Below are 19096 nucleotides of genomic sequence, written 5' to 3' on the forward strand. Positions count from 1 at the left end.
TATTTCTCAAATCAGATACTTTGCAAATAACAGGACAAATATGTCAAATCCACTCCTTTGCCATGGAAGCTATTTGGAAGCTGTGAGTCCTCAGATGTCTTTGGCCTTCAATTGCCAGAAATCCTAACAGCTGGTAAACTGGGCTGGGATTTCTGGGAGTTGTAGCCCAAAACACCTGGGGATCCACAAGTTGAGAACCACTATTAGGAAAAGATGTGACCTAACAATATGCAACTGACTGAACAAATAATATGTATAACAAAACATACTTATATTTATAACTATTCCTCTAACAAGGGCCTACGTTAGAGACATGGAAAACAAATTCATGAGAGGTCTGTTGGCGCCAAGTCACACTGAAATGTATTTACATATTTATTTTAATACACATCTTTCTCCAAATGTAACAGTATATAGACTTCTTGACAAATTCTGTGTTCGCCAAGAAAAGGGGAGGTTGACTTCACATAGGACAGGAACATTCTGGATCTCAAGAGATGCTACTTTTCTAGAATTAATGAAGATGAAATTTTATTGCCTATCATTTTTGGGGGCCCAATTTTTTTAACATGTTTGTCTGAGAAAAAAGTCGGTGAAACTTCTAAAGCTCATGTGATATATTTTCTGTATTTTAATTAGCACAAGAAAGGTATAACTATTATGTGGATTTTATTCTATTTTATAAGTGTTACCCACTTGCGTGACTTTTTGGAGGAGATGAAAGACGTACATCAAAACAATCATTAATCTTAAACATGACCTAGTAGCAACAGACATTGTAGGCTATTGTCTTCAGAATGCTGATATGGAGTGGTCTCCAGCAAAAGGCAGACAAACAGGCACATTCTGAACTACCTGCAGTTTTTGGATTAACCTCAAGGGAAACTTTAGCAACTAAAAATATCTGCAACTATGAATGTTCTTTCAGAAGGAATTCAACCCCATCTAGGATAGATAACAAGACTATCCCCTGGACACAAGGAGACAAATAAGTTTCTGCCTTGCTGGGATTCAGGCTTAATTTATTGCCCTTCATTCCACCCAATTCTAAGTACAAACATTGTTCAAGGAATTTTATGGTCATTGATCATTTAGCTGTTATACTGAGAATGAAGTATTTGTCATCAGTATACTAGTCAGAGGTTCCAGATCCTGTAATTGAACTTCCAAAGGCTGGGAAATGACTGCATTGAAACACTTATGACATTAGTCCTGCTCTGATTTGCTGGATTGAAGCCAATTCTTCTCAGGTACTAAAAATCTGTGTTTCTTCAAATATAAGCACCATCTATAGTTTCTTTTCACCCCTTTTTAGGGGGCATCAATTACAGCATTGACATGTTTCAGTTTAGGAAAGCCTTTGGCCTTCCATCTTATTGCTTGCCTACATTTGTGATCCTTCTGACATTTTGCAGAGTAATCTTAACTGAGGGTGAAATTGTGATTAAAGTGGCAAAACAACCGTAAGTTCCAGAGGCTTGTTGGATGGGATGTATGGATTTATTTTTTGTGGATATTGTACGGGTTTATTATTTTGATCATTTTGCTTCAGTTGGATGTAGTCAAATCCTAGGCTATGATCATAAGAGATAGTGTTACGGAGAAATAAATCACATGGTTACATTTCCCCATATCCCTACTGCAGTCCTTCATGCCTCCAAAGAAAAGCTCCAGTGGGGTTTCCTGGTCTCCAGTTATGCTCGGAAAGAGGGGGTACATGGAAGTTGTCAGGGAGAGGTTGCTTCTTTCCCATTTCCACTGTTGAAAGTAGTTCCCTCAGTAGACCATCCTATTCCACCTGACTAATGGACCTCTCTGTACTTATGGAGTATGTCAGGGCCTACTCTTGGGAGTAGGTTTATGGGTGAAGATGTTTATGCTATAGTACTGGAACATCAGTAGAGGATGGGTTTCTGGCCCTACAGCAATAAAACTCTTTGCTGATGGCATGCATTTCTTTCTGATCTCCATCGACTGTCTGAACTAGATGGTCACTATTTGGATTGACTGAAATTTCTTAACAGTCTTCGAAGGCAACACTATATAGATTGCATTGTTGTACTTGTTGGGGAAGTCTCCCTCATTCCTATCAGAGAAAAGGTTATTTAACAGTGTGCCAGTTCAGATGTCCACCCAATCAATGAATAGTTTTCACATACATATAAGGATAGTGTGTGGTGTCATACCAGTGTAGGAATATATGGCCACAGGTGGATATAAGCACCTGTCTGAAACTGCCCAACATGCTTCATTATGGATGTTTGTCAAAACAAACCTCATATATTAAACTTTCATAAATGACAGAGCATTCGGTCCTGTAACTGCTTCTCAGTAAACATGGATTTTCATTGTTAATTTCTAATTTTCAACATCTAAAGTAGTAGAGAACTTCCAAAATGCAGCGATGTCAATGATTTATTGCCCAATGGTAGGTCCAGATAGAATAAGATAGTGGTAAAAAGAGCAATACTATAATCTATCTGGTGAACACATATACAACAATTAGCTTGGAAAATAACAAGGGGAAGAATGCTGATTATGAGGAAGAACAGAAATAAAGCTGCAAGACCATTCAGTGCTAATCAAGCTGGTCAATTGCACAATTCACACTTTCCTCAAATAGACAAGAGTTCTTTTTCCCACCCTGGACATTGCACAGATATATAAACGCCATTTGCCTAGTTTTCCAACATATTTCACAACCTCTGAGAATGCCTTCCATAGATGTGGAAAAAATGTCAGGAGATAATGCTTTTGGAACATGGCCATACAGCCCGGAAAACTCACAGCAACCCAACAGAAATAAAAATCATCAGCAGGAAAAATGTGGGAGGCCACCAAGGATGAGATTTCAAACTTGGGGAATCTTCAAAACCAACAATTAACTTTTTTGGGTCTATCAACCAGAACTGGGTAAAAAAAAATGTCTCTGGTGGGTTGGCTTATACGAGGAATTAAAGAAATCTGTTTATGCCAAACAGAGAAAGCTGTGTTTCGTGTCATGACCAAGCTCACAATTCCTTTCACACATAAAACTCTTCTTCCTGAACCTCTTAGTTGTTTTCTTTTTCATAGTGATGCTGGTTAAATGTTTTTAAGTTGCTACTGCTAATAAAGTGGAATCAGAAATCCTTGATGATTGACTTTAAATACCCTACAGATATCTCAGTAGATCCAGTCTAATTCTGCCTAGCCCTGACCAAAATCAGAGTTATTGCAAAGTCTATTAAAATAAATAATCATTGAATTTGTTTACTTAAATAAAGTAGTTTCTCCCAGTTGGGTGCCTGCTAGTTGTTTGAACTACAACTCCCATTATAACAAACATTGAATGCTGGCTGGACTTGACAATATTTCAGCACATCTGGAGTGTTCTGTGCTGTAGAGCAAGATCGAGGGTGTTTACGGGCTTGAATCTTAAGGGATAAAACAATTATCCAGCTGGTTGCAGTAGTTTTAGTGTAATTCTAGTCCTCCTTTCATGTTAAAAACAAAAGAGCCACAATCCAGATATTTTTTCTGTATAATGCAGGAGGCAGTATTAAAAATGTGGGCAAAATTCCAGTGGTTCAAGAAGAATGGCTGTTTCAGATGATTCAGAGATCAGTTGTGTGTGTGTGTTTTTTTAATATATTGATTTTCAAAAGTTTGTGGGAAGATTTCAAACCCTTGGTTATTTCTAGATCTAATATACATCCTACGTAGTGAAAGAAATGAAATCAGGAAATGTACCATTTTAAGGTTTGTGGGAAGAGACTTGACGTCTCTCCATAAAAAGCAGGAAATGGGGGAGGAGATCCACATCAAAAACATTGTTGGTGATGCCTGTGAACGACATCTATTGAACAAACATATAAACTCAAATGCTCTCCAAAACCATCACCCAAACCTCACCCAGCCATGTAGCTCTCTGCGGAGACACTCAAGCTGCATCATTTGAGGCCTTCTGCTTATTTCTAAATACGAAAGCTTCTTTGGGGAACAGAAGTGTTTCGTTCAAACAAAAGCAATGCCTTTAAGAGGTAAAATGGGTACATTCACAGAGGATTGCATGGGGCTCACTCGTATCCAACATTGCCTTAAACTGCCCTGTTAACCTCACGAACAGTACACCATTGTTCTGCTGACAGTCTCTAGCTGCTACAACATAATAATTGCCAAGATGTGGAGATCCATGGGTTTTAAACAGAGTTTGGATGGCCATCTGTCAGAAGTGCTTTGATTGTGTATTCCTGCATAGAGGTAGGTTGGACTGGATGGTCCTTGTGGTCTCTTTCAACTTTAAGATTATAAAACCAAGACATGTAAATGTATGTGGTCAAAAAGAAGTGGCCAGGCAATAAGGTGGCAAATGTTATTAACAAAGGAGAACACACAACTGTCATTGTAAGCAGAGAAACTTGGGATTTTTGTAGTGTGTCTGGGAAATTCTGAAGCATGATTAACAAGAAATATAGTACTATTAAAAGATCAAAACATCTTTATCAAGCCCTGCTCTAATATACCACTTTCAGCTCAATGGGCAATGTATGAACCCTGTTTCATACTCAACCTATCTGCTCAATGCACATTATAGATCAATAGAAAAATAGAATGGACGTCTGAGATGAAATGAGTAAAGAAAGATATAATTGGGAAAAAGCATGTGTATTATTTAAAAAGCATTCTGTTGGCTTTGAATATCTCCCTTAGTTCCATACGCAATTATCTAGTGGAAAGATCCATTGGACTTTCATTTGAGAAGATATGTGTATCATTTCAGTGTTTATGTAAAAGCCCTCTCTTAAAATAAGTAAACAATAAAATCTCCCGATTTTGTATCCCCAAGTCAAAGTTTGTTTCCTACGGAGCTATGCACACATTTGTGTGTGTGTGTGTGTGTGTGTGTGTGTGTGTATGCAGGCAGGCACTAACACAGAGAATTAGGAAATCAAGAGGGTGAAGAAAACCAACAAAACTAAGCTTTAAAGTGTAGGGTTTATGTAAATCTCAAAAACAAACCTACTGACAGAACTGAAGAGAGGAGATGAAAATATTTCCAACTCAGGAATATTCTTTCATAATATTTTCATTTTTTAAAGGGAATATAAAATCTCTTGGTTGGGGCATGTGTGAGGGCCAGAGATTGGGAGAAAGACAGTTCAAATGGTACAGTGAATTGAAGGAGATCTTTTCAAGAAAAATCCCTGTTAGTTTTTGCTGCGTTTATTCATTTTGGTTACCAAAGAAAGCAGCTAGGTACAACGACTGCTACAGCACATCTTCTTATACTGGTCCTACTAGGAGGAGCAAGACTTTGCCCCTTCCTCCTCTCTGGGGTTGGGGAGGGCAGTAACTGTCTCCAAAGTGCTTAAATGTCAACTTGCTTCAAGGCCAGCTTTGAAACAGGCTATGAAGTCATTTTGCAGCTGCTGTTCAGGGTTAAGAAAAGAATAGGAAAATCTTGTTCTCCTTAACAAAATCTAAAAAATTAGCAATCTAAATAACTAGGTGTGGTTTTCCTGGCAATCCATGCTAAAGAGATATCGACAACTCCGGGGCTCAAAGAGGTATGTCCCAAAATAAATCCGACCCAGTCAGAGGAAGAGAGATGGCTACACAGCCTATTCACAGGTTGAAAATTTATGCTAACACCTGTGTCCCACTCATCTGTGCCTCCTTGCCTCTATAAGTCTCCAAGGCCTAGCAGTCCACCACTTTTATTTCTGCAGCCATCCCTCTGCCTTATGAACTTCCACACTTTTTGTATTTTCTTCTGTTTTGCTCCTGTGAAAATGGGGTATAAACTATACTCAAAACAGGGTTGTTGTATGTCTTTCGGGCTGTGGGTGTGGCAAGAGTCCTCTACATAGATATACCGTGTTTCCCCGAAAATAAAACAGTGTCTTATATTAATTTTTGCTCCCAAAGATGCGCTAGGTCTTATTTTCAGGGGATGTCTTATTTTTCCATGAAGAAGAATTCACATTTATTGTTGAACAAAAAAAAATGAAGATTTATTATATACTGTACAAGCTTTGCCCGGCCACGCATTGCTGTGGCGAAGTATGGTGGTATGGGAAATAAAGTATTGAGGAATTGGTGGTAGTTAAGGTAAAGGGTCAAGTTTTCCCTGATATTAAGTCCGTTATAAATGGGTAATATAGCTGTGTGGAAGGGCCTTAAGTTTACACTGCCATATAATTCAGTTCAAATCAGATAATCTGTATTTTATAGGCAGTGTGGAAGAGGCCTAAGTGAGGCCTAACGCTGCCTGTCCCATGGGCTGAGTGGTTTGCTAAGAGACCCAGTGGGCGGAGCTTAGCCTTCTAACTGGCAGCAATTGGATAAAAACAATATTCCTCTCCCTTTAATTAGGACTTTATTTTTCTTTTCTTCTTGTTGTATGAACGTAGAGGCATGGATGAGGGGTTGTGCTGCCAAGTTTAGTGTTTCTGGGATGTGCAGTTTTGTTGTTTTGTCCTAGGCCGAAATTTCATTACCCTTTTATATATATAGATAGTAGTTGTCATGACAACCGAGCATAACCAAACAAATTGTGAATCTTATCAAGAATTTATTGTTACTACCATTATTTCCATGGACAACAATGTACGGTACATACATTTACTATTCCTGCAAGCTCTGGTGTTCTGTTTGGCGGGCATGCTTCCAAACAAAAACTTTGCTAGGTCTTACTTTCAGGGGAGGCCTTATATTTAGCAATTCAGCAAAACCTCTACTAGGTCTTATTTTCTGGGAATGTCTTATTTTCGGGGAAACAGGGTATATTTTTTCCTTTCCTTGCCTAGTTTATCCATGCCTCACAGCCTCTGAGGATGCCTGCCATAGATTTGGGCGAAACGTCAGGAGAGAATACTTCTGGAACATGGCCACACAGCCCGAAAGACATACAACAACCTTGTGATCCTGGCCATGAAAGCCTTCAACAACACATTATACTGTAAACCTTCCCCCCACTCCTCTCTTCTGGGCCATTCTCATCCCTGTGAGTTCATCCATGTTTTACTAAGCTATCAAACAGGGTATCTTGTTTCAAAAGCAACTTTGTTTTCTTAGGAGGCATGTTTTTTCTTACAAGAGGCCTGTCTTGTTTTGGGAGGCAGTACATTTTGGCTTCTCTGTTTTCAGCAGCATCCACCCATGATGCAAGCTGAAATCCATTTTGCATCCAGAGTAATCTTACCTAATGAGGTCTGCAAGATGCCATCTTAACAATATTACAGATAGACAACTCTGGGGCTCCTCCATCTATCTCTCCATGGTGTTTTTGGTTTGCTTTTATTAACATCTTGCCTGAAGAATTCAGTTGAACTTCAAGCTACAGCAGTGGGGGGGGGGGGGGGGGGAGAGAAGAGGGCAGAATCTTGTCCTTTTCTGAAGATTTGGGCAAAAAACAAACTGCTGTTGCACTTCCTAAGATGTTCTTTCTTGTTAATAACTTCTACCATCTTGAGCACACACTGATGTTGCTTGGACATGTCTGTCACAGTTTTTCACCTCTGAAATTCTTGGGGCATCCTATGTTACAAGACTTCTGCTTGCCCTAACATAACTTCCTCACTGCTATGTAAGTGCTCCTTTCTTTGGCACTTCAAGGTTACATGTTCACCAGAAGAAACTGGTGCTGGCATCCTAAGACAGTTAATTTGTGTGTCATAAAATTATCAGAACATCATTTATTTTTGTCATGTTTTACTTGGCTTTCTCTTGTACTTTGCACCTTCCCTTGATGGAAGGTGATGGAAGGTGAGACACTTGCAATCCTACTCCAGGAAGCAAAATGTCTTGGGTTAGCCCTGGCCTCCATCATCCTGCCTTTCAACGTTCTCAAGCAGCAAGGCCGAAAGACAACCAGAGCCCCTGGAGCTATAGGAATAAATTATATGGATTTAATCATAAGGCAGTTCTTCACTCCAGCACTATGTAATTGCAGGAATAGTAAAGGATTCAAGGAATGAAAGGCAGGATATAAGCAAACTAATAAGGATCAGATTTGGAGGGGAGAAACAACAGGTAGAAGGGGACGTAACATGAACCTTACCTATAATCCATCCTCTTAATATACCTCCCCCCTTTTATTAAATCTTTCCCCTTCTGATAGGCCAGGCTCTGGGACTGTAAATAAGTTGGGAAGAATATCCTGGGGCAAGCAGGACTCCTACAAAACAGGAAAATTTAAGCACCATTCATTCCACCAACAGTAAAAGCAATTCAACCTGCGCCAGTGCGACACATACTACTTGGGCAAATGCAATCTTGGAAACTTTCCTTTGCAAAGACCTAGTCTAGTTTTGCTCTTGGAAGAATAAAAGTGGCCCTAATGTCATTTTGAAGGGATCTGCTTTAAATCTCAGGGACAGCAGATTTAAGGTACATAAGAGTGCCATGGGGGCTTAGGGAAAACCATGATGCAAGTATACATACAGAAGGGGCCAGCAATGGTGAACGTAGAAAACATATTACATTTTCATTACCACTTTACCTATGAAATAATGTGGTGCTTCAAGTAATACCCAAACTGATCCAGTGACAGATCATGGGAGTGATGCATTAGAAGTGACTTTTGTAGTGATGAAAGGCAACACCTACTTGTAAACATTCCTATGAGAATTCTACAAATGCTTCAGTTTTGGGATAACAACTACCATTTACTCATTCCTGCATTCTCTTGCCTTAAATCATGGGGCCACTGAGGTGACTTTTGAGGTGGTGGTGAGTAGTTTTAGTTATTTTTTTAAAAGAAACGTTTACAGTAACATATATTGCATAATCACTTTCTGTGGTGAGTAATGGGTTACTTGCAAAATAATGACAAATCAGTAATACTTTATGCTTGTGAATAGCACGTCTAAGCTCTGTCTCTTTTTTTGCTGAAATGAAATGACTGCATAATGTAATGCCACTAAGTTTCATCTTTTTTTCAGCAGCATAAACAGATGCCATCACCAAAATGTGCCCCATCCCTTACTGCCCGGATTTGTGAGTCTGCAATATATAGTGGTGTCCTCATGGGTCCAGACATCTTTTGACATGGTAAGCTTGCACCATTCACGTTTCCATAGTCACTTCTCTGAATCCTGCAGTGATGGCAGTATTATTGGAGTTTGCTGACATCTATCTTGCCATCTGGTCTGTTTTTGATCTAACTGAAGGAAAGAGATTTCACAGAAGAGGTGAAGGGCAGAGCTAGAAAAAAAAAAGCTATCTTTGATCTACAACTTCAACCAGAAAATTTCCAGGATTCTGGGAGATATAACTCCAAAACCTAACTTTTCTAAACTGTGGTAGAAAGTGCATGTAAAGTAGGATAGGCACAGCCGCAGGCCCGTAGCCAGGATTTTGGTTTGGGGGGGGGGGGGGTTTGAGTCTGAGCGGAAGAGGGTCTACCCTAGCAAACCTTTTGTATCGTTATCCCAATTCCCCGATGTATATGGGATGTATTGAGCATGGTGATCAGATCATGGTATGAATAAACGTAACAGTTTAAAAAATAAATGTAAGGCCTTTTAGCGGACCACCCTGAGAACATGGGGGGGGGGGCTGAAGCCCCTCAACACCCCCCCCCCCCCCGGGCTACATGCCTGGGCACAGGAAAGAATAGACAATTAATGAAGGGATGCAGGAAGCTACAGAGATGGATATATTTGGCCCCATATTTTGATGGTAGTTAGAGCCCAAAGGGAAATATACCAACAGTTTAGACAACAAAGCCTTAGGCAATGAAGTAAAGATTTTATGATGTCTGCTAAACTTAGGGATGTTACATAATCACATAGGAAACTTCTTCATAGCATATCATATTTGCTCCCTCTAGCTCATTGGTTGATTGAATTTAAATTGCACCTTTCTCCTGATACAAGATCCTGTAGTACAGTTTAGACAAACAGATTGCTAGTGGCTCTCTGTGGTACAGGCAGGAACTTTCGTAGCCAAATCTGGGGATGCTGGAAACCAAACCTGGGACTTTCTGTATGCAAATCATATGTTCATATATCCCTATCATAGTTCTATGTGTTTCATGACATTACCTGCCATTGATAGTGCTCTATCTCTAATATTATATTTGGAAAATGATAAATTTAAAGCTATTTCTTCTAATTTTCTCTCGGGCATGGGGAATTTTTGGCTTTCTAGATCAGTGGTTCTCAGCCTGTGGGTCCCCAGGTGTTTTGGCCTGCAACTCCCAGAAATCCCAGCCAGTTTACCTGCTGTTAGGATTTCTGGGAGTTGAAGGCCAAAACATCTGGGGACCTACATGTTGAGAACCACTGCTCTAGATATTCTGGACTTCATCACTCAGAAGCTCCAGGCATCATGGCCAATTGCAATGGATGAATGAAGACCTAGTCAAAATATTTGGTAGGTCAAAGGCTTCCTAGTCATCCCCAATTGCTCGTCTCAATATTGTGTGTTAAGAATTGTATAAATTATCTATAAAAAAGCACTGCTCAGTAATATCTGATCACATCGGTGAATTTTATGATTACATTTGATGATGAAATTAATCATTTTTGCCAGCATATTATATATTTTTCATTTTTCATTCTTTGTTTTTTAAAAAAGAATCCATTTTCTTTATATGCACCAATGGTAGGAGATGATTAACCACAGGCAGAAAACAGAAGATGCTTCTGAGCCCATAGCCTATGCAGGAGTGACCATGTATTATGTGGTCTTAGTTTCTCTACAATCTTTTGTCTCATTTCTACAGCCCCTTGAACTGTAGAAAGTTAGTTACTTAAGGGTTGTCCATTCACAGAAACTAGACAGCGATTGTGTGGTAGATCACCAGCTCCACTAGTTTATTCCAAACACTTACTTGTCCAACCTAACTTTGCAACAGTTTGCTTCAGGTTGCAGCTGGTGGCACCAGTGAAGTAGTGAAATTCCTGCTGGTTTTATTCTATATTTTAAAGGAGTTATCCAAAGTGCTAAACCTATTTTGGGGATTTCAACACTTTGAAATTCAAACTTGAACCCAAAACTGATTCACTTTTTGACATGGGACCCACCACTGTTTACTTCTAGTAGGTTCTTCAAGAAAAATCTTACAGCAATCCTAATGGAACGCCAACCCTTGGGTGTCACAAAGGAACACCCAACTGTTAGTTACTTAATTTTGTTGGTTAATATCTCACAGTAGTTGTCGTATTGAATTCCTCATGCTACAACAACCACAATGAAGGCTGTATGACAGTGAATATCATAAATAGGATACCAGCACACCTAACTTTAATGTTATTGCCAGAGATGGCAAGAGGTGCTTTTGAAGATTTTCTACCTTTTGTACCCAAATGACTTGTCTGCCTTTGGCTGTTGGACACCTTGACTGGGGAGAGGGCAACCTCTGCTACTAAGTTTTTTGGAAGAATGTAGTCTGAGAGCTTCCACATTGTTTGAGTACCCTATATTTATGTAATTTTAGTTAGGAAAATAAACTGCAAACAGCAGTGTTGACATTTCCATGTGTCAATGTGAGTACTGTACCTTAACTGTTACCAAAAAAGAAACCATTTTCCCCCTCTGAATAGAATGCCAAAAGGCAAGAACTGCATCCAACCTGGGAGAACTTAAATGAAGCACTGTATACCCTCTACTCTCTCCACCACAATGCAGCTTCAGGCTTTTTTGAATGCCTGTTTTGGGAAATTGCAGCAGTGACCAAGGGCGCCTGTTCCCTGAGGTGTCATTGGTGGTTCCACTCTCCACGGAATGACCCTCAACTTACCCACGGGTCATATCAAAATCCTTAATTTTGCCCCCAAAACCATCCTTCTTCCTGATTTTAATGGGTCTAGTCCTTATAGAAAATGCATATGACTCCAAACCAGAATTAAAATCCAACTATTTAAATAAATGCACAACACATTGTCACACTGGGCAATCAGATGTCTACAATGAAGCTACATACAGGTCCTATCTATGCTGACTATTTAATGCAATTTGAAGCTAGCTTCAATGGGTGTAGCCTAGCTTCAAATTGTGGTGCCCAGACAACAATCTCCCACAAAAGTGTGTGAAATAAAGCCCTTAATGTGCTCTGTGCTCTGTGGATTGCGTAATCAACATCTGGGTCATAAACTGGTTCCAAGATTTCCTTTGTAATCATCTGCACAACCAAAACACTGCTTACAATACCATTTCGAAATGACATGAAATGGTCAGTGTAGATGGGGCCTTTGTCATTGAATGAGGCTGTCTCTATCAGACCTCGGTTGTCTTATCTGTAAGTCTTAAGGCTGAGCCTGAACAACCTCCTCAATATTACTTCTGCAGAGTCAGAATGAAGACCATGGGAAAATCATAGGGAAGGATTTGCCACAGCAGCTACAATCACATACATCTGGGCTTGCCATTTTCCCTAAATTGCCCATAGGAAACAAAAACATGAACTCAAGACATTGTTCTCACTCCAGCTTGGCTATATTTTTTTGCCCATAAGATACAAAAACAAGAAATCCTCACTCCAGTTTGGCTGTAGTTGTCATCATTTCATGCGCTACATAGGACTACAAAAAAGTGAATGGTATGTTTGTTTTAAAATATTTCATCTAATGGTCTTTCAAGTTCCCCTCCATAATTCTTTATGAACCCATTTAGTCTCAGTCACAGCCTTTATGTTACTTTGTTTTCATTAAAATCAGCCTAATTTATCAAGGCATCTCATCTTTCAAGCAATGGAAGCAACAGAATTCAGAGGCATTCAATATCATGTCTCCCTTGTTACATTCTGTATTTTTCATAGAGATTAGCATCTTTGGAACCTGTTGCTAAGATTTATGCATTGTCCACAACTTTTGTTGGATGCCTCACCCAATTTTTTCTACATCTGAATGCTTGTATGAAAATTAAGTTCAGCCCAGATGAAGGTAATGACCTCAAGAATAGCTCATTAGTGCTGTAAAGCAGAACACTAGTGGGTAAGACCACAATTTTTAGGGGAGAAATTGGGAAAGGCACTCTTCCACTCTTTCAAACTTGCCACTTTTCCCCTGCACTCCTTTCAGGGACGGCTGGTGGATCTGCTGCTGCGAGGAAGATGAAACCATTCTAGATGTTACCTCTGCTCCTCCCTCAACTGCTCTGAATTGGACAGGAGCTCTGCTGGTGCCAAACTTCTGAAGGGATAGACTCCAGCACTGGGGAAGTTCACATTCATATTGGGAGCAGTTGCAGGAGAGGTGGTAAATTCAGGGTGAATTCCCTAGTGGTCAATGGGAACTTGATAGTATAACTATGCCCCCTTCCACATTGCCCTGTATCCCAGGATCTGATCCCAGATTATCTGCTTGAAACTGGATTATATAAGACCCCTTCTACACAGCTGTATAAAATCCAAATGCCTTAAAATAGAAAATAATTTACCCGGCCGCCATTATGCCTTCCAGCATGGTTTTCGGAACGTACCAATGTAGCACTAAGAGACCAGGGAGGGACATGAAGGGGCATAATGGCTGTTGGGTATGTTTTTCTTTTATTTTAAAGGTTTTAGGGGGGATTTGCAGAGGGGGTGGGTTCCTTCTTCGCTTCTCTGGGCCCACTGGACCCCAGAGGCTTACGTTGGACTGCTGACTGGGGCTCATTACAGGGAATACATAATTGCCTGGTGACCACAACTCTATTATCTATTAGTCAATGTCTACGTCTTAGAATGATTCAAACTGGTGGTTGTGAATGACAATAATCTATTCAGTTTAGGTAAAAGCTACTTCCCCCATATGAATGTCTAGGCTTCATGATCTTTGAAGGATCTCCTTCTCTCTGTCCAGTTACCCTCACAGGTACATATGGTGACAAAACAAGAGACAGCCTTTTTGGTGGCTGATCCCAGGCTCTGGAACACCCTTCCAAGAAAGACTAGATTTATATCACACTCTGTGTCTAAAGAACTAAACCTCAGTGGATACCAAGGGATCACTGTATGCATTTTTATCTATTTTAATCTGTAACCAGATGCCTTAAGTTTCAGTTTGGGGTAAAAAGTTGGGTTATAAGCACCAATAACTATTATAAACCACTAGTTTTCCACACAAATCATTGCAGCAATATTTAAAGCCTTGCATCCTGGTTTAGAAGGAAGCAGGCTGCCAAATGATGTCATCATGCGTGAGTCTTATGTTCCATATTTAGGAGAAACTTCAGCTGCATATGTATCTGGTAATCTGAAGTGATGAAGTGTCTAATGAAGAGTATCCCCCACACCTAGATCTACAATCTTTCAGAAATGTTTGAAGCTAGTGGGCTAAAACTTCTGCAAAACAATATAGTGGAGCACTCAGGCAACCTTAGGGTCACTTCCACATTTTATTGCTCTCCATGAATAAAAAATAAAGTCACTATGGATAGATGACAAGCATCCAAACAATGTGGTAGCCTTAAACAACCCTGCATTCCCCTTCTTACCTGACATGAAGCAACTATAAGTATAAGCCATTCCTTTTCTCAGCTTCATTTACTACATTTCTCTCATGCTTATCTGATTCCCTATTATATCTAATAGGGCTTAAGCCAAGAGTGTCAAACTCATTTTCATTGAGAGCCCTATCAACCTGATGATTGCATTCAGAGGGGCATTTGTAATTGTAAGTCTGTATAAATGAAACTATGTTGCCCTGGCATTGAATGCCTTGCGGGCTACATAAAATGATTCAGCTTGTGGGCCCTACATTTGACATGTGCAGCTTAAGCAATTCATGAAGTTGGGTGCAATTTTTCAAAATAGTACCCTTTAGGAAATCATTGGACGTGTGTCTTTTTCTGCTCCCTCCTCCAAAAAGAACCCAAAAACAGGATTCATAATTAAAGAACCCAAAAATACACCACAATTGTTCCCTTTCACAGCATCTAGAGAGATGGACACATGGACAAACACACACACACACACACATACACATGAGAGGCTCCAGCCACCCAAACCTGTAACTCCTTTGGCAACTAAAAGGGCCAAATTTTAAATTTCTGGGTCCTGGTGACTCACTTTCTCCGTCATATAGTACGGGTCAAAGTCCTCCAGTGGTACAGCAACCAGGCCTTTCGGGATGTCCCCATAGATGAAAGGCAAACTCTTCCCAGCTTCCAAGTCGCTGTTTGGTTTTGGTTTGCTCTCTTCATCATCATCCCTGTGACTGCCCTCTTGTTTCGGACGCTTCTTCTTCTTTTCTTCTGCAATGCGCTTCTCGATGTTAGCCAGGGATTCTGGAGTGAAAGGTCTAAAACTATCAGGGCCTGGTGGTGCAAGCAGCCGCCCTGCCATCTTTTCATCCTGCAGAAACTTCTTTAGTTATGTTGCGCCCAAGATAGGTTAACTCTGTATGGGAAAGAAAAAGACAGAAAGCACAAATCATTCATCGCCTTAATGGTGTCTGGATGAGTCTTTTGGGAGGGGGGGAGATTGTTTCCGCCACAAAGGTACTTATGTTGGCCATGACTTTCACCACCTGAATCTACTCAGGAGTGCGAATCTAATTTTGAGTGTCTTATTTGATTATTTGGGACACTGGCCTTACAGTATTTTTTCACATAAAAACTATAAAGATGGTTAACCTACCTAATTCATGATTTTAAAAAGCAGTTAGTAGAGAAACACTTTGTGCTGACAAGTATATCATTTTGGAAGGCAGTCTTTCATTATTGGCCAACCTACCAACCAGTTTATCATTATTGTATATCTTCATTTTGTTGTTTATTGTTGTTGTATGTCAACCTATGGTGACTGTAAGCGTCTTCTGGGACTGAAAGTGTGTGACGCACCCAACGGGCTTCCATGACTCAGTGGGGAATCAAATCCTAGTTTCCAAAGTCATACGCCCAATCTACACTGCCATATAATATAGTTTGGAACTGCATTATATGGTCAGTGTAAAGTCATATAATGAAGTTTAACTCAAATGAATTTAAAGGGTTGTCATGTTTCAGTGCCTGCTAAGAGAGGTGTGCTATATTTCATAAATATCTGGCCTGTTAAATCAGTTGTTTTCAAAACTGTTTTTGGAGTCCTGAGCTTTCCTAAAGGCTTGCTAAAGTTTTCTAGTACATCAACAATAGAGGAAAAATCAAATTTTACATGAGTGCCTCCTAGGCAAACAGTTCCCCATTTGCTTCTTAGGATAAAATTCTGTCTTAAATCGCTGCCTTTATATCATTGATTCGAAAAGCACTGTTTTTGTGCTCGTTGTGTGCCTTTGATTCTGACTTATTGCACCTCTAAGTTGAACCTATCATGCTTTTTTTTTATTGGCAAGAGAGGTTTGCTTTTGCCTGAGAGACTGAGAGAGTATGAGTTTCCCAAGGTCACTCAGTGGGTTTCTATGCCCAAATGTGCATTTGAATCTGGCCTGGTGTTTATAGAGTGCCACCCAAAGGCCCAAGTGGCCTGGCCAGAGTTTGGCATGAATTGAATGTAGTCCCACAGAATGCCCCAGAATTCTTTTGAATACACAGGAACTCCTGACTGATGCTTGGAGGAGCCTTGGCCCATCAATCCATTTAGAAGACTCCCATGAAGATAGAATGATGAGAAACAACAGTGTTAAATAAACTCAGACTTCTTTCACAGGAAGTCAGTATTTCCTGCCAGAAAATTAAAATCGGTATCTTAAGCCTGGCATGCCAAAGTTCACCATCAATAAAATGTAAGTTGAGAATAATAAATCAATAATTAATTAATAATAAAAATCTTTGGCCTAAACAAGAAACAGTAAGTATGCAAGTATGCATAAGACAGTTATTACTAGCTCAAACATAATGCAGTCTTGAGATATAAACACCTATAAACACATGTTCATACCTGGACACAAATTTATTGATTATTAAGCAGAAAGGTCTTCTAATTATGTAAAGATAAATGCAATTTTTCCATGCGACAACCAAAAATTCTAATATGTTTATTTTAAATGTTAATAATAAAAAAATCAAAAAGCTACCATTCAAACGAAAATCTAAATGCTTTACTAAAATTTCTATCTTGTAACACACGTTTATATTATTTTATTATTATTTCAATTATTATTATATGGGAGCTTGTGTATAGGATATATGTGAGTATCAGTCTGTGAATTTTAACAAGCAGAAGCCAAATGGCAATATGCCTTCTTGGTGGCTTTTGACATAGACTTGGAATCAGCTAGTGCAGTGGTTCTCAACCTATGGGTCCCCAGATGTTTTGGCCTTCAACTCCCAGAAATCCTGGTAAACTGGCTGGGATTTCTGAGAGTTGTAGGCCAAAAACATCTGGGGACCCACAGGTCGAGAACCACTGAGCTAGTGTGATAGACCAAAGGGCCCATATCCATTAGTGAAAAAAACCCCGGTAGGAAACCTGGGACTCTCCAGTTGTTGTTGGATCCCAATGCCCAACAATTCTAGTTGCTATGAGCAGTAGAAAGGGATAAAAGGACCTGTAATTCAGTAACACATGTAAAGCTACAACTTTCCTATTCCTGGAATAAAGGTTCAAAGGATTTCCTAATGATTATATTTTCCTTCTTCCCCTATCATTGAAATGCCTGCCTATAATCATGTAGGACACTAAGCAACAAACGGATCTTCTTTATCCTTATTCCTAGCTAGTGTTTAAAATATCAGATCATACTAAATCAACAATTTTTTTTCACATCTCTAGATCAGTAAACATTATGTCAAGCAGGATCAAGTCTCACAGTTCCATTTTATTGAGCACTTCTGGTGGTTGGAAAAGATTATGCAGGTTTAAAAGATTCAAAGTTTTCAGGTAAGTTTCGACTGGCAATATATGGATCATCTCTTTTAAAAGATTCCATGGGTTCTGGATTATAATTGAGGGGTATATATCTTCCTCTACATTTAAGAACTTCTTGTTTCAATTCCTAGACAAATCTAGAATTGAATTGAAAATAAATAAACAACAATGTATCCCACACTCTCCAACACTTCACAGAGGAAAACTGGAACAAGTGCGGTCAAACCACATAAAAGTCTGGTCAAGAAGGCAAAAGTTATCAAACAGAAGCACTGTGCTTTTGTCTGTGTTTACAGGGAAAGGCAAGATTCTTCCCCTTCTTTTTCTCTTCTGAATTGAATGTAAGCTGCTTTTCTATTTTGAATCCAGTTTGTAGCAACTGAACCAAGCCAAGGGTGAAACTTGTGCAGGAGGGAGGGGAGATGAGAAGAAATAAATTAGGATATTTTAAATGCTACTAAAAAGTGGAATGACAAAGGATTAATTAGGACTGTCCCTATCAGACTGAGGCAGAGAGAGTATAGTAGCCCAGTCTCCCCAAAATACATTATTTCCAGTATTTGACATCTATGACACATCAAGGACAAGTTAGGAACATATCAACTGTGCTAGTCTATAAAAACTATGAACAGCCAGCTGGAAACCCTGATACATACTACATGTAAGTCAGTGTGAGGAAAGACATTTTGGCTAGGATTGCCTGTTTCCTACCAACCCAACCTTTGCTCTTAACCTTTAACAGCATAGGCAGGGTTAAAAGAAAGTTCATCTTGCAGACATGCAGCAAAATATTTCACCTGCTGATTTCTACAGACTGAACTACTACTCCAGGTGCAAAAAGCATTCAGTCCCATCCCTCTGCACCCCGTGCTCTAACAAGCCTGAGCATAGCAAGGCCAAAGCTACCAAAAAATTCTCTTGCCCTCCCCAAGACAGCAAATCTCCACTGTAAATAAGGATATGAGGAGGCTCTTTAATTTATAAGGCTGACGAGCAGCAAGGGAGGGGGACTAAAGTAAAATCAAAGAAAACAACTATTTGCTTGAAGGATGAGTCTGGAGAAGCAAGTTTGCATTCAGCAGGGACTGCACAGTGTCCCTAACAAAGAGGGCACCGACCATGTATGACGTGCTCTCAAATTGAGAAGTGTGAGTCAGAAACAACCACCACCACCACCAAACGGTAAGCCCAACACAGGGAGTTGGTCTGCATCTAATGCTCCCATAGAGAAAACACGCGGACATACACGTACATTCCTAGAGATGCAGCAGCACCCCTCCTTTTCTTTGCAGATGAACCCTTTATGCTGGGGAAACAGGAGAGAGACCGCTCTGTGCCTCCCTGCATGAGGACTAACAGTTTGAGCTCTCTCTCTCT

General features: G+C 39.8%; 1 protein-coding gene across 6 annotated transcripts in view; it reads right to left on the bottom strand.

Moving 5' to 3' along the window:
* The window catches only part of scn8a (sodium voltage-gated channel alpha subunit 8), a 124032-nt gene that overhangs the window by 80163 nt on the left and 24773 nt on the right, over positions 1-19096 (bottom strand). For 5 of the 6 annotated variants that reach the window (XM_062969254.1, XM_062969251.1, XM_062969253.1 and 2 more), the window contains exon 2: positions 14981-15310. In XM_062969254.1, the coding sequence (XP_062825324.1) occupies positions 14981-15256 (276 nt within the window). In that variant the 5' untranslated portion in view covers positions 15257-15310. 6 annotated transcript variants of the gene reach the window in all.

Source organism: Anolis carolinensis, chromosome 2, assembly GCF_035594765.1.
Source record: "Anolis carolinensis isolate JA03-04 chromosome 2, rAnoCar3.1.pri, whole genome shotgun sequence".
Lineage (NCBI taxonomy): Eukaryota > Metazoa > Chordata > Lepidosauria > Squamata > Dactyloidae > Anolis > Anolis carolinensis.